This window comes from Pituophis catenifer, unplaced genomic scaffold (genome assembly GCF_029215685.1).
Source record: "Pituophis catenifer annectens isolate HBS135680 unplaced genomic scaffold, rPitCat1.0.hap2 SCAF_7, whole genome shotgun sequence".
NCBI classification, from domain to species: Eukaryota; Metazoa; Chordata; class Lepidosauria; order Squamata; family Colubridae; genus Pituophis; species Pituophis catenifer.
The window spans coordinates 25,596,172-25,611,486 of NW_027256887.1; the positions used below are offsets into that span (position 1 = coordinate 25,596,172).

General features: G+C 35.9%; 1 protein-coding gene across 1 annotated transcript in view; it reads left to right on the top strand.

Annotated features, from left to right (window-relative positions):
• Positions 1-696: 696 nt before the first annotated feature.
• ASZ1 (ankyrin repeat, SAM and basic leucine zipper domain containing 1) overlaps positions 697-15,315 on the top strand; it is a 38,561-nt gene continuing 23,942 nt past the window's right edge. Inside the window, exons 1-4 of the mRNA XM_070947578.1 lie at positions 697-795; positions 1,816-1,915; positions 3,338-3,460; positions 6,426-6,537. Coding sequence (XP_070803679.1) covers positions 697-795; positions 1,816-1,915; positions 3,338-3,460; positions 6,426-6,537 — 434 coding nt within the window. The remainder of the gene's footprint in view (positions 796-1,815; positions 1,916-3,337; positions 3,461-6,425; positions 6,538-15,315) is intronic.

Here is a 15,315-nt window from a genome sequence, read left to right on the forward strand (position 1 = left end):
CAGGCCTGGAGTTGACGTTCAATGGCACGTTTTGTTTTGTTGGTTTTGTTATTAGATTATTCCAGTCTGGGCCGTCCATTGTTTTTATGTTTTCTCTAATTTCGCATGCGCTCGGGATCCACTGGAGTTGGACTGCCAAGGAATCAATTCTACAGTACGCACATTTAGAAATAATTCTCATTTTGCTTTAAAAAAAATTCACTACATCGACACTTTATAGCCCTCCTATCACTCACGTAAGAAGTCTCAGTGAAGTAAAGACGGTTTTTTCTCCAATTAATAATGCATCAAAACACATTCTAAAACTTCGCTGGAGGTAATAACGCCAGTTCGACAGCGGAGCCAAGTACCCCGAATGAAGTTACCTTCCCCTTCACCCTGCTTTACTTAGGGTGAAAGCAGCTCTTTCAAACTTTATGAATCTATGGTCTCATCTATTAGAACGAATAAGGTCCAAGTAATGGAATCACGAGGATTGCAAAAGTTTCCCCCGGGCCTTCTTTTCTTTGATGGGGCAGAATGCGGAACACGTGACCGCAGAGGCCCCTTCGCGCTGTGCACCTTCTCCCGCGTCCGCGCTTTCCCCCGCGCCTGCGCTTGGGCTGGTGAAAGCGTTAGGGAGGGACGCTGCTAGAAAGCTGCTGTGCGCGAGGGGGATCGTGGGAAGAGGACTTGGAGAATTTGAGGTGAGCGTGGATGGCTAACGGCACGAATTTCCGCGTTGTACCCGGGGGAGACGAGAGCAGTGAGAGCGACGACGATGGCTGGGGTATCGGGTTCATGTCCCAGGCCCAGGTGAGAGTCGATGGCGGCCGAGCAGGTGCAAATTAAACAGTGATTCGATTTCCTTGGGACGAACAAGGCGCGGGCATGAGAAACTGCTGTCTTAAGTATTTTTATAAATAAATCCCGTGCTGTACAGTATCAGTAATTCCACATAGTACTAATGAAACATTGTAGAGAACAGTTATGAAAACAGGAGTGATTCCAATTGCAGTGACTTGGTTGAATGCAATGATAAACCAGCCTTATAGTTGTGGTAGGACATTTTAATTAAGAGCCAATTCGGTGTAGTAGTTAAACAGCAGGCTAGAAACTGGTAAATTGAGTTCTAGCCTGTAGGAGCAGTCGACTGGATGGCCTTGGGCCAAATACTGTAGGAATGACACATGAAAGCTTGGCAAGAAAACTGCAGGGATTTATCTAGGCAGTCAGCAGAAGTCAACATTGATTTAAAAGTTGCACACACACACCCAAAAAATGTAGAGAGTGAATTCTAATGGCATTTGAATCTCATCCCTATTCTCTTTACAAATACTGGCCAGTGCATTTTGATTAGCTAAACAAATATTTTGCCTTAACCTCTTTTCTGAATGTATACAAGTAATAGCAATAGCACTTAGACTTATACACTGCTTCACAGTGCTTTTTACAGTCCTCTCTAAGCAGTTTACAGAATCAGCATATTGCCCCCAATAATTTGGGGTCCTCATTTACCCACCTTGGAAGGATGGAAGGCTGAGCCTGGTGAGATTCAATCTGCCAAATTGCAGTCAGTCAGCAGAAGTACTGCATTCTAACCACTGCACCACCACGGCTCTTCAGTGCACCCACTTTTTTACCACCCACAAAAAATACAGATGTACAAAGGTACATTAGTGGTTAAAAAGTGGTCTTAGAAGAATCAAATATTCTTGAATTTGTTTTTTAAAATGTTTGCTTGTGTTGTAACTCATGAAGCAGTTCATGTAGTGCTTCTACTAATATTGAACTAGTAAATTTATGTATTGTAGCATAAATCTCTTCTTTATCTAGTGTTTAGATGAAATCTTGCACACCCAGGATAAAAATGAAGTTTTCAAAAAAGCATTAACTGCTGGAAACTTGTCTGTCATTGAGGAACTCTTAAATACAGGTATGACATGAATATCAGCTAAATTTAACACTTTTTGAAAATTTGGCCTTTAATGGATATCTGAATTCCTTGTCTGGGCACAGAATAATCTAAGATTGTATTTAGTTAAATACTGTATAAGGTCTTACCACATTCTTTTTCATCAAATTTGATTTTTGTGCTTGTGAAGGTCTCTCATTGAGAAACAGCTGTCTTCTGACAAGAGCAAATAGGTTAGGACCGGAATGGTCAATTTACCCCTTGTTGAATATGAAGTGAGATTTCAGGTAGGTTAATAATAGAAAAAAGAATAATAAATGTGCTCCAAGAAGAAATAATAAAATTAACTTTTTTTCCCTTAGTTGATAAGAAACTGAAATCCTGAATACTTCATAATGGAAGTGAGTTACATATTCTGGCAATCAGAAATATAGACATTAGGCTAAAATGACTCACCTTAAAAATATTAAAGAATTAAATTGGTTCATACTTCAATTTTCCTGTTTTGAGATACTTTTATATGGATAATTGAATGTCTTTTTATGTGTATAATAAAAGTGATAAATACTTGTGGTAGTGTGCTATGAATGTGCATATCTGTAAATTACAGTTAGCAACGTATTTTAATTTGTATGAAACAATGTAAGTTTTGGCTTAATTGTATAAATGGATATTATAATGGCATCTTTTTTTACTCCGTAAAAAATAAAACTCTATTAAAATAAAGGGTATTAGCCTAGTTATATAGCAATATAAGTTTTATAGATTTTGCAGATACTACAGAAATCAAAATTTCTTATTGGTCTACTCATCTGGTTTCTATGGTTTGTAGCAGATTGGTTGGTGAAGGATATAGTAATCTGATATTTATTATTTAATTATTAATCACCAATGTTGCCTGAACCATGAGATGGGTGGCAAATAAAATAGGTAGGCAGACAGATAGATAGATAGAATAAAATAAAATCTTGCTGGCTTAAAAATATTATAAAAAGTATTTAGAACTGGCTAAATGTAGCCAGCATTACGCAGATATAAGCCACCCAAATTGAGAAATATTAGTACAAATTATATCAGTATGTCACAAGACAATCTGTCCCAGGCTTGTTTGTGGCGTGCTATATTTAAATGCTATGGAGTGGGGGGGTTGCTTTTTTGAACCTACAGTTATTAAATAAAAAGTCTGGTCTAGGGTAGACAGATATTATAGAAATAAGAAATGGGGGGGGGGGGTTGGTAAAGGATTGCATTTTATTGAGAGCATCATTGGGAAGACTGAATAGTAGTTGTGTTTAAATAAACTTCTGGCAGAGCCATATGTAGATAGTGGGTGACCCCATCTATAATACCTCTGCCTAATATTCCATTTTCTTGTGTAGAATTCTATAATAGAATATATATTATAGATTTGTGTTTTATTAAATGTATATATAAATGTTACAGGCATAAATGTAGAATCTAGCCTTAAGTTTGGATGGACTCCCCTCATGTATGCAGCTAGTGTTGCGAATGTGGAACTTATGTATCTCCTTCTAAGCAGAGGTGCAAATGCAAGCTTTGAGAAGGGTGAGTTTTATAAATGGATCATTTCAAGGATGTAATCTTAAGCATTCTGTATAATAATAAAAATAAATGTTTATTTAAAGAAACAGTGACTGTGCCAGACCAAACTAAACACATCATGTGTAAAGTATTCTTTTTATTCTGTCAGTACTTCCAAAAATGCCTTGCCGCTATTTGTGCCATGTTCTTCATTATCCTGCAGTTGTTTAATTTGCTTTTGGGTTGTGCCCTTTTACTTTACTTTTACTTTGTTTTGAGTGTCATGTAGAATTGCAGTTCTATTACTAAATTACTTTGTTCCTTAAATGTTGTGCATCTTTATACTGGTAAGAGCAATGCATCATGAGTCAGCAATCTGTAACCTACTTTTAGATGATTCAGCCCTAAAATGAGGGACCTACATTTTTATTCTTTAGCATTTGTTTTGGGAAGTAAAAGAACAAAATGCATGTTATAACCATGCCTTTAACCTATAGTTATTCTGAAATTCCCCCAAATCAAACAAATTTTGTCTGTTGTGGGAGAGTTTTAACTGATTGTATTGTGCCTTACATTTCTTTAAAAGTAGAAAGACAGCAGCTTCATTCCCTGGAAGCTACAGCTAACTGGAAACCAATACAAATAGTCCTTAACTTATGATCACAGCTGAACCTGAAATTGCCCTAAGTCAGGGCAGTTGTTTTGTGAGCATAAGTCATTGCAGTCATTATGTGACATGTTATGTGCAGTCATTATGTGACATGTCCACATGACTCCTTCACTTAAGGATTGCAGTCTGGCTCTTCCAGTTGTGGTTGTTAAACAGATAGAGTAAAAAAGCTGCCTCCTGATAGAGGGATGGCAAGCTCCTTTCTGTGCATGGATGAGAACTCCTGCACTGGGCTGGTATAGGAGAAGGAATGGTAGAACCTGGGGGGCAGAGTCAAAAGACCAATCAGCCTAGAGTCTCTACATAGCCACAAAGGGACTAAGTCTAACCCCTTGTGACTTCTGTTGACCCTTATCCAATGTCAAAATAATGCTAATCTATAATTGAGTAGACTCTTGTGCAGAGGCATGCTTAGTAATTTATTTATTTATTTTGTCAGATTTATATGCCACCCTTTTCCCGTAGAACTCGGGGCGGCTCACAACAATAGAAAACCCGATAATAAGTAAAAATTAAATAGTATTAAAACCAAATTAAAATCCCCAAATACCCAAATTAAAATCCAGGGCAGATCAGGGAAGTTGGTGGAAGAGCCATGTCTTTAGGTCTGCGTGAAAGGTGTGGAGGTTGGGGGCCGTCCAGAGTTCGGTGGGCAACCCATTCCAGAGGGTCGGTGTGGCCCAGAGAACGCCCTCATCCTGGGGACCGCCAGCAACACTGTCTAGCTGAGGGGACCCGGAGGAGGGCAGCCCTATGTGAGCGCACTGGGTGGTGGGAGGCCGGTAGGAGGTGATCCTGCAAATACCCCGGGCCCATGCCATGAAGGGCTTTATAGGTGAGTACCAGCACCTTGAAGCGAATCCGGAGAACCACCAGCAGCCAGTGCAGCTCGCGCAATAGTGGTGGTATATGAGAGTAGCGGGACGCACCCGTAACTACTCGCGCGGCCGCATTCTGGACCAGTTGGAGCCTCCGGGTACACCCCAAGGGCAGCCCCATGTAGAGGGCATTGCAGTAATCCAACCGAGAGATAATGAGAGCCTGAGTGACCGTACAGAGGGTTTCCCTGTCTAGAAAAGGGCGTAATAAATCAGTTTAATTGTAACTTCATGTGTAGTCCTGAACTTTCATTCCTGATAGCTGGAGAAACAAAGCTCAGATCTTTGGGATCCATCCCCTCTGTACTGAGAACGGAACACAAGTGCTCAGCTGGAGAAATGAAGTTTGGATCTTCAAGATCCCAGCTTCTTTTTCCAGATCACCACAGGATCCATTCCCCCACCTTCCCCAGTGCATGTAGGACAGGGGAAATCCTTCAGCAGGTAGTAGCAAGTTGCAACCTTCCCTGCTGGCTTCCCTATTGACTTTCTGAGTGAGTCAGCAGAGAACATTGCAAATGACAATCACGTGATTATGGGGTGCTTGGCAACTGGTTATAAGTGTGAACAGGTTCCTAAGCTCCTGAAATGTGATCACATGACTACAGAGATAGTGTAATAGTCCTAACTTCAAGGACAGGTGTTGAGTAACTTTTTGAGTCCCTTGTAATTTCACAATTGTTAAATGACCAATTGTAAATTGAGGACTATATGTTATCATCTCCAGAGTAGAGGTAGCAAACCTCCACATACCAATTAAAGGAGAAAAAAGCCAAGAGTCTGTCTCTACATTCTGTTTGGGTGCACCCCAGTAAGGTCTTGTTGAGTAACATGAGAAATAAAATTCTAAGATGTGTCTTGGCCCTGATTCAACTGGTCTGTTTTTAAGTTTTTTGAAATCTTGGTGTGAGACTAACATTGATAATTCATTTTATAATTCAATGCCATATTGGTAATAAGTATATTTTTTTGTACAGGTAGTCCTTGAGTTACAATCATAATTGAGCCCAAAAGTTATGTTGCTAAGTGACACATTTGCTAAGTGAGTTTGCCTGATTTTACAACTTTTCTTGCCACAGTTATTAAGTGAATCATTGCATTTGTTAAGTTAGTAACATGGTTGTTAAGTGAATATGGATTTCCCATTGGTTTTGCTTGTCAGAAGTTCTCAAAGCTGATTGCATAACCCTAGGACACTGCAACTGTCATAAATATGAACCAGTTGCCAAGCTTCTGAATTTTCATCATGTGACCATTGGAATACTGCAACAGTCGTAAGTGTGAAAAACAGGCATAAGTCACTTTTTTCAGTGCTGTTGTAACTTTAAATAGTCACTAAATGAACTGTTGTAGGTCGAGGACTACCCGCATTTGTTATGTCCGGTTTATTCTATAGATTTGATTATCTTTTCCAATTTATTTCTTAACAATTGCTGTTTAGATGATTATTCAGTATTGATGGCTGCATGTACTGCATCTGGTTCAGAAGAACAGATTTTAAAGAGTGTAGAACTACTGCTTTCAAGAAATGCAAATCCTAAGGCTGCATGCAAGTAAGTACTATGTATATACCTATTGAAAATATTTTAAAATAATTACTGAATAATTCAGCTAATTAACTAATAAAGTATTACATTAATCTTTTTATTGGATATATACTGTTATCTTTGTTAGACCTTTTGTTTTTTAACACTAATTCTCAAGTTCATTTGACAAATGTTTGGCTATTTATTTGTAATGTATTTATACGTAATATATTCTGTATTCTCCATAAAGATATAGCTAATTAACTGCATCCAATTCTGTCTGTCTATTAGAGGAATGGAAGATGTTTTCCATTTAACCTCTGCATACTATTTGTCTGCGCTAACAAATATGTTCTTGGAGATTTATAGCAGGTTTTTTTTTTTTTTTGATGTAGAGAGGAATACAGCAATTGAAATTTTTTTCAAAAGAGAATTGTTATTGCAGAAATAAGTCTCAATATACATCTGTGGTTTCATCAGGTTGCTGAATAAATCATTTTAATGCTGTATTTAGTTGACATTTCTACAAAAGAGTTATTTAGAACTAGTAATGAACTGTATTATGATTGCTATTTCCATAGATGTCTTGACAGATATTCCCTTTCTTCTTTTTAAAAACTATTGTTCATAAGAGCTATAGATTGTAAACCCCTAGGAGCACATTTGTGATTTGTTCGTGTGTAAATTCCATTGGTATTGTGCAGTTTCTTAAATTGCACAGTACTAATAGTCCTTTTCAGTTTTCCAATCTTGAACATATAGTACAAACGTATACATGACCCCTACAGAGGAAAGTTCCATTAAACCAGGGGTCTGCAACTCAAGGCTCTGGAGCCACATGTGGCTCTTTCATCCCTCTGCTGCGGCTCCCTGTCGCTCAAAATATGAGTCACAACCACCAATGTGTGACACCCTCCGGCACATGATTTATTGAGCTTTTCAACCCATCTTTTTTTTCAGAGTTCAAAATGTTTTTGTTGCATGGAGAAATAAAAATTTGTTTTCTCTGTAGCAGTTCATTGATTTCATAAATGCAGCACATTATCGTTTTTTTATACATAGCATAAAGATAAAAAATGATATATGCAGTGTTATCTTCATTTTAGATGTCAAAATGGTTTTGTGGCTCCCGGTGTTTTCTGTGGGTAACGGGTCCAAATGGCTCTTTGAGTGTTTAAGGTTGCTGACCCCTGCGTTAAACCTATGTCATTGTAAATGAAATTTCAGCTTTATTTTTTCCCCTAATTTAAAGAGTTGAAACAGTTGAAACAGTTGCAGCAGTTAAATTGGAAAGAATCAAAACTTCAGGTTCTTTACTATATTAATCTTATGCATTAATTTTCAACTACAGGTAATCCTCAATTTATGACCACAATTGAGCCCAAACAAGCGAGACATTTGTTAAGTGGGTTTTGCCCCATTTTACGACCCTTCTTGCCAGAGTTGTTAAGTGAATTATTGCAGTTGTTAAGCTAGTAACATGGTTGTTAAGTGAATCTGGCTTCCCCATTGACTTTGCCTGTCAAAAGGTCGCAAAATGTGATCATACTTGACCCTAGGATACTGCAACAGTCATACATATGAACCTGTTGCCAAGCATCCAGATTTTGATGATGTGACTGGGGATGCTCAGCGGTCATAAGTGTGAAAAATTGTCATGAGTCACTTTTTCAATGCCATTGTAACTTTGAACGGTCGCTAAGTGAATTGTAAGTTGAGGACTACCTGTAATAAAGTGCTTTGAGGTAATAATTTCTGTGTTATAAGTATTTATCAATATGGAGCATTTCTCTACTGGAATGAAATGATTTGAGTAGCTTAGGTGATGGCCTGTAAAGTTGCATTCCTTTCCAATTTTTATAAATAGTCTTATATAGTATGTGAAGGGAAAATAAGAATAGGGAAAGAATTAGTTTTATTTTGCTTTAGAAAAGATAATTTGCTATGTTGGTCTTCTTATTACAGGTTAACAGGTAGTAGGGTGGCTAGAATGGTGTGATCACTTATATCTCTGAATATTGAATAATAAAAAAGATTAAGCTTGTGCATCTTCCTCTACATTTAAATTTTACTTTGTAGTTGTACCAAATTGAAATACTGGTACATATTTACCCTTTGAATGGCTAGTACAGATTGTCATGTGTGTGTTTTGTTCCATTATAATAAGTTAGAGCTAGATAAATGGCAGGTACTTGCTTCAAAAATGATATGAAAAAGTTATTTGAGTCTCGTGAGCATACCACCCCTATGATATTCATTGAAGCAGCTCATATTTTTTCAGACTTCTATACAAGTATAAGAAAATGGTTGCTTTAAAAGTCTCAGCAACTTTAATCTGTTTCTTACAAACAACAGAATATGTATGGAGATTCCCAATCATCTAGGTCATGGTTGTCCCAAAAGTGCTTTTCAAAAAGCAACTGGATTTTCTTGTTTTTTTCCTTGAAAACATTTCACTTCTCATCCTGAAGAAGGAAGAAGGATGGGAAAAAATCAAAAAAAGTCCAGTTGCCTTTTGAAAAGCACTTTTGGGACAACCATGACCTGGATGATTGGGAATCTCCATACTGTTGCTTGGGAAAAGCAACAGAATATTTGTTGATGCCCATGCAGGACCTGAAAATAGAAAAGCCCCTTGAATATACATTGGAGAAGTGTTACATTCATGCAAGTTATGAAGTATATATCCAGAAATATTTTTGAAATGTATAAAGCCTCAGTAAATGGCCTTCTTCCTTCATGCTCTATAAGTCAGTCTGGGTGCTTACATTACGGTCTAAAGAAGAGTCATAGTGAGAGGTAGCTTGTGGGGGTGGGGAGAACATGATCAAAACTTGTTCTTTAAAGTTGCCATTTCAGCTTTTGAATTTGGTATAACTGCTGTCATAAAGGGTGATGTCATTTCCTAATGTCTGTTGATAGACTTGATAGATAGTAAATGCAATATGCAATAATTAACTATAGTGAAGCCACATCTGGATCTATGTGAGCCAAAGGAGGAACAAAATGTTCCAGAGAATTCTAGAATATTCTGCTTGTGCACTCATAAGTTTTCCCACAGTTTTGGTTACTAATTTGGAGTTCTGTGTGAAGCAACATAAAGGATATTTTATTCTAAGTAGGAGCTTTTTATTGTTGTTGATTGATTGGTTAATGTATGAGTTACTTAACCACTTGCTTAATATTTAATTGTAACAGAAAATATTTATTGCTGCTGATAAGTATCATGTTAGCACTACTGTGTAATTTCATCGGCCTTGACTTTATCATTCTATGATGGTTAATTTTGTTAAATGACATCCCAGTACTTGCAAATAGCCTGGGAAAAGTGTCACATTTATTCTTTAGTTAATAAACTTTATCACAAATGTATCTAAACAGAGATAGAGGACAGTTATATAAACTTAATAATTTACTATAATATAGTTTCTTGTCATGGAAGAAAAATTATCCATCAGTTTGGAGCATTTAAAAAAATACTTCCTGTATGCGAAAAAATACTTCCTGTATCCTATTACAATGTTCCTTGTTCTAGAGATACCCTTGAACATCAGTTTAATGCATATGTTCTTCGGCATATTTTTTATATAAACAAATGCCATTCAGAAGTGAATTCTACAGTGTTGGGTTTTCCATGTAGTACATGAAGACGAAACACACACATACTCCCCAGGAAGCTTACATAATAAAACTAGTCCAGTGCTGAGAGATAATTGTATTCTAAAGAGGGCATATTAAAAGAAACGTCTGTGGGATAAAAGATTCCTTCTTGCCTTTCTGTCATGGACAGTTGATACTTGATTATTTTTTATGCCCCTATCAGGCACTCCTGGTGGACCATACACTTTATTTAAATTGTATTTCCATATCACATATTCAAATGGTTTCTTAATTACTAGTGGTAAAGATGAAACTTTAAGAAATCATTCTTTCTCTGTAGAGAATACTTGGTTGAAAACAAAATCCAGAAAACAACCAACAGTCTGTATTGTTGGGTTGGGAGACTGAGAAACCAAACAAAAGACTTGCAGAATATCTTTTCAGATGAGATGCTATTTTCAATGAGAAAAAACATATTGACTGGAAAGTACAAATCCCTAGTACTTTGGATACCAAATGTTACTGATATTGAATGATAGTATTGGCTTTTTGATTATTTCATTACCTAACACAGAGACTATGGATATTCTCAGTCATCCAAGTCATGGTTGTCCCAAAGGTGCTTTTTCAAAAGGCAACTGGACTTCTTCGTTTTGCTTGAAGATGTTTCATTTCTTATCCAAGAAGCTTCTGAAAAACTGAAGAAGCTTCTTGGATGAGAACCGAAACATCTTCAAGCAAAACAAAGGAAGTCCAGTTGCCTTTTGAAAAAGCACCTTTGGCATATCTAGCACAGTGTTTCTCAACCTCAAGTGGTGGGGGTTTCTGGAAGCAGGTCACAAAATCTTAAAGTTGCTAAAGTTGAGAAATACTGGTGTAGAGATGGATTTGTTACCTTAGATTAGACGGAAGTAGGAAGAAAAGAATGGGAGGCACAGGGACCTGTTACTTCAAGGTAATTATTTTGAATGCCCATGACATTCAAGTTGATTTATAGCTATGAGAAAAGATAAAAATTCAAATGGTATCTATATTTTGATGGCTGTTGGAAAGGAATAGGAAAGAGCTGTGCTTTGGGTTTAAAAGGAAAAAGGATTTTCAGAATACATCTGGGTTAATGTGTGCAGCTGTGTGATCTCAGATTTTATGTAAGATTTTTAAGGGCTTACTGGCAGATGCTGTGTCAACACTTCACACACTTCAGAGCATCTCTTTTCTTTTAAATCCAAAGTGCTGCATAGTTCTAGAGTACAGGGTCTTGAAAGAAGGATTTAAATATTTGGTTTATATTCTCTAGTGTCTGCTGAAGTTTGGAAATAAGCTATGTTGAGTGAGCAGATGATACCAACTTGTTTTCCCTCGTATTATTTTTATTTGAGTTCCTTTTTCCTTTCCTTGCTTTTTTTTCCCTGGTGCCAGTTACTTAATAGTACTGACTGTTAGTACTAGTTGTTTTGTATGTTTTGGTCTTGGCGTGATTAAGCAGGAAAATCTTTGGGTTTTTTTCCAAAATATAAGAGGTATTGCTCCATTGCAAGATATATAAAATTGATCTGAAATTAGGGAGTACTTAAAAGAAAACATAGCATTACATTATGTTGAAAACATTTCTAATATTCAAGCATTACATTTGACATTACAAGCCCCATTATACAATATGTACAAGGAAAAAAAGAGATTTGAAAATATGAAACTTGTAGCAACATAACATTTATTTTATTTTATTTTATTTTATTTTATTTTATTTTATTTTATTAAATTTCTATACCGCCCTTCTCCCGAAAGACTCAGGGCGGTGTACAGCCAGCAATAAAACCATGACAATATAAAAATTAAAAGCAATTTAAAACAATTAAATAAATTGGCCGAAAACTCTAATAAAACAACCCATTAAAATAGTAAAATATTATTATTTAGGCCAGCCCTGCTTGTTGGAATAATAATGTTTTTAGGGTGCGACGAAAGGTACGCAGGTTGGATAGCCTACGAATCTCTGGGGGCAGCTCATTCCAGAGGGTAGGGGCCCCCACAGAGAATGCTCTCCCCCTGGAACATCAAGAAAAGCCACAGTTTAGATTTTTTTTTTGTTAAAAATATAATTTTAACATCATTGTGTCTGTTCTCTACAATTGTAAGGGTGGATATTTGTTGTATCTGCATTTCAACTGGAGATGAAATACATATTTGTATATGTTATCAAGGGGATAAGGCACAGAGATAAGTAGTTGATTTTCAATTAAGCTCTGTATTTTGTTTACAATTAAATAGCAATTTTAAACCATTTTTTTATATTGATATTTTTCTGAAATCTAGGCTGTGGATTACTTTTCACTGCTTTAGAAAAATAATGGGGCCTTTTGTTAGAAAATGTTCAAAATATTTAATACTCAAAAAGTGGAAGGAGAAGAATTGTTTTGTCTTTGCAGAAGTTATATTCACATGCACATCATAGATTTATACATTATAGATTTATACATTTCATTAAAAGAAAATTAGTAATGCAATGCTTTTACTTCTAAATAGAAATTTTTAGATTATTTGGTCTGAATTGAAGACTCAAATAATTTTATAGCTCATATGATAGGATTTGAAACAGTCCCTTCAATTTTCTTAAACTGAAAATTCCTAAACACATATTTATAAATATCCTTTGCTTTTGATATTTTAATCTTGTAAGGTTGACATTAATAAACCACAAACTATTCACTGCATCTAATGGAGAGACTGACAATTCAGCCCATATGGATGTCATATTTAGTAAATCAGTCAATATTTCTACATCCGCCCAACCAGGGGTGAAATCTAAAAAGTTTTGCTACCGGTTCTGTGGGCGTGGCTTAATTAGTGGGTGGGCGTGGCTTGGTGGTCAGATGGGCGTGGCCAAGTTGACGTCACTTCTTTGCCCTTTTTTAACCTACACAACACAACACAACACAACACAACTGGCTCACCCACAATGTAAAAGCAGCTGTGCTAGACCCAAAATGGCCCCTGCAACAAGTAGGAACCTCACACAGCCACAAAAAGCCCAAAAAAACAACTTTCACACACACAAAATTCCACATACAGCTTTGTGAGATTTTGTGTGTTTGTGTAGTTAGAGTGAAACACTACAGAAACACACTAAATCTCAGAAAGCTGCACAAATATTATTTTATTTTATTTTTATTTTTATATAAAAGCAACTAAATTTAAAACTTCCTAAACTTTAAATGGCTAGGTCTAAAAAAAGAACAACAAAAAAAAACCAATTAACTATTTTTTTTAAAGCTCCCAAAGGGGAAAAAAACTTACCCAATTGAAGAGACAAGGCAGGCAGGCAGGCAGGCAGGCAGGCAGGCAGGCAGATAAAGCTGCTCACCAATCAGCTTGATTGCAGGCAGGGAGATTCAGTTGGTTGCTGATGCAATGGATTGCAGGGATTACAGCAAGCAAAGCAAGGCAGGTGTTGGAACCAGCTGCTCAGGATTCAGTCTGAAGAGCGAAGGTAAGCAAGCTGGAGGCTAGGGGGGAAGGGATTTTTGCTACCGGTTCTCCGAACTGCCCGCCGCCATCGCTACCTACTCGCCCGAGCCGGTCCGAACTGGGAGCATTTCACCCCTGCGCCCAACTAAACTAAGTGACTCTTGGTAACTTACAATTGCTTATGAGACAATAAGTTGGTGGCCATTTTTAAAAGAATATTTTGCTATTGGTGCCTATATTTTCATGGGTTTCCAACTTCTGCATTGAATGGGATGCAGGAAGATCTAGCATTGTTACAAGAACAAATTGAATACAGCATATGTAAGTTGACATTTCACTCAAGATTCTCAGTTTGCATAGAACAGATATGCTTCAGTAAAATCAGTGGGACTTAACTTTATACACTTTCATAGGTTTGTGTCCTTATAAGGAGTGATAGAATATATTTGTTGCAAATGCAATTTATCTTCTGATATATATATATAAATTGTTTTCCTGGGGATTTGCAAGTTTTAATATGTATACATTTTTTTTTCTGTACCTGATAAACTTTTGTATTGAATTGTACCACAGCTCAAGACTATTGTAAGAACAATCCCAACTGTGACAAATAAAAATTAAAGAATAGTCTGCTGATTACTAAAATGTTTACCATAGTCAACATAGTACAGTTATAGTTATTAGTATGTACTAATAACATATTAGTATGTTATTTGCATTGTTCTCCTGACATGACACTGTCTTTTCAATAAAATAATAAAATAAAATAATAAAATAAAATAAAATAAAATAAAATAATAAAATATAAAATAAAATATAAAATAAAATAAAATAATAAAATAAAATAATAAAATAAAATAATAAAATAAAATAATAAAATAAAATAAAATAATAAAATGTTTACCATAGTTGTTATGTATTGTCATGTTTTTCTATAGAAAAGTTGAATATTATTGTAGTCCCCCAACATGTTTTTTTATTTCACAACTCGAATAATTTTAACACAAACTTTTATTGAAGTGGTTTGTTTGGTGAATTCAAGGAATATTTGTTTTCAGTCATTCAGTAGTTTTATTAATATTTTAAACCCCTACGCCTTGTAAATTCCTTTTTTTACATAGCTCATCTAAATCAACTTCTAGATTCTCTTTATCCTCCAGTCTGCAAATTATCTTATCACAACAGGATATGAAGTTGTTTTGTCAGCCTTGACTAAAATAGTATTGCATCCCAGTGTTGGGACAGTGAATCATTCCTGTGCGTAACAATTCCCACTGTTCATTGTTTATTTTCATTTTATTGTTAGCAATTTACGTTCCAGTATATTGCAATAAATGTAAAAATGCTAACTAAGAGACTAGGAGTTGGGAAGTGTAAGACCAAAGGTCCATATTTTTATAGTTGCCAGTCATATACTTTTGAGAATACCTTAAATCAGGAGGAATCACAATATAACACTCTCCTGACCGTTTCCTCTTCTCAGTAATTAGTACCCAGTGAGCATAGATTCTAACATTCTTTTTTTTTTTATAGAAACTTTATTGAGGTTTTTTTACAAAACAAAAGAAAATAAAAAATAGAAAAAAGGAAAAAAGGAAAAACAAACATTCAAACAGAAACATAAAACATAAAACACATAAGTATGATAACATTTTCAATTAGTATCGGATGTGCAGTGTTTTAACTATTTACATAAATAACATTCTTATTTTATTATTCTATTATATATTAAGATTTACA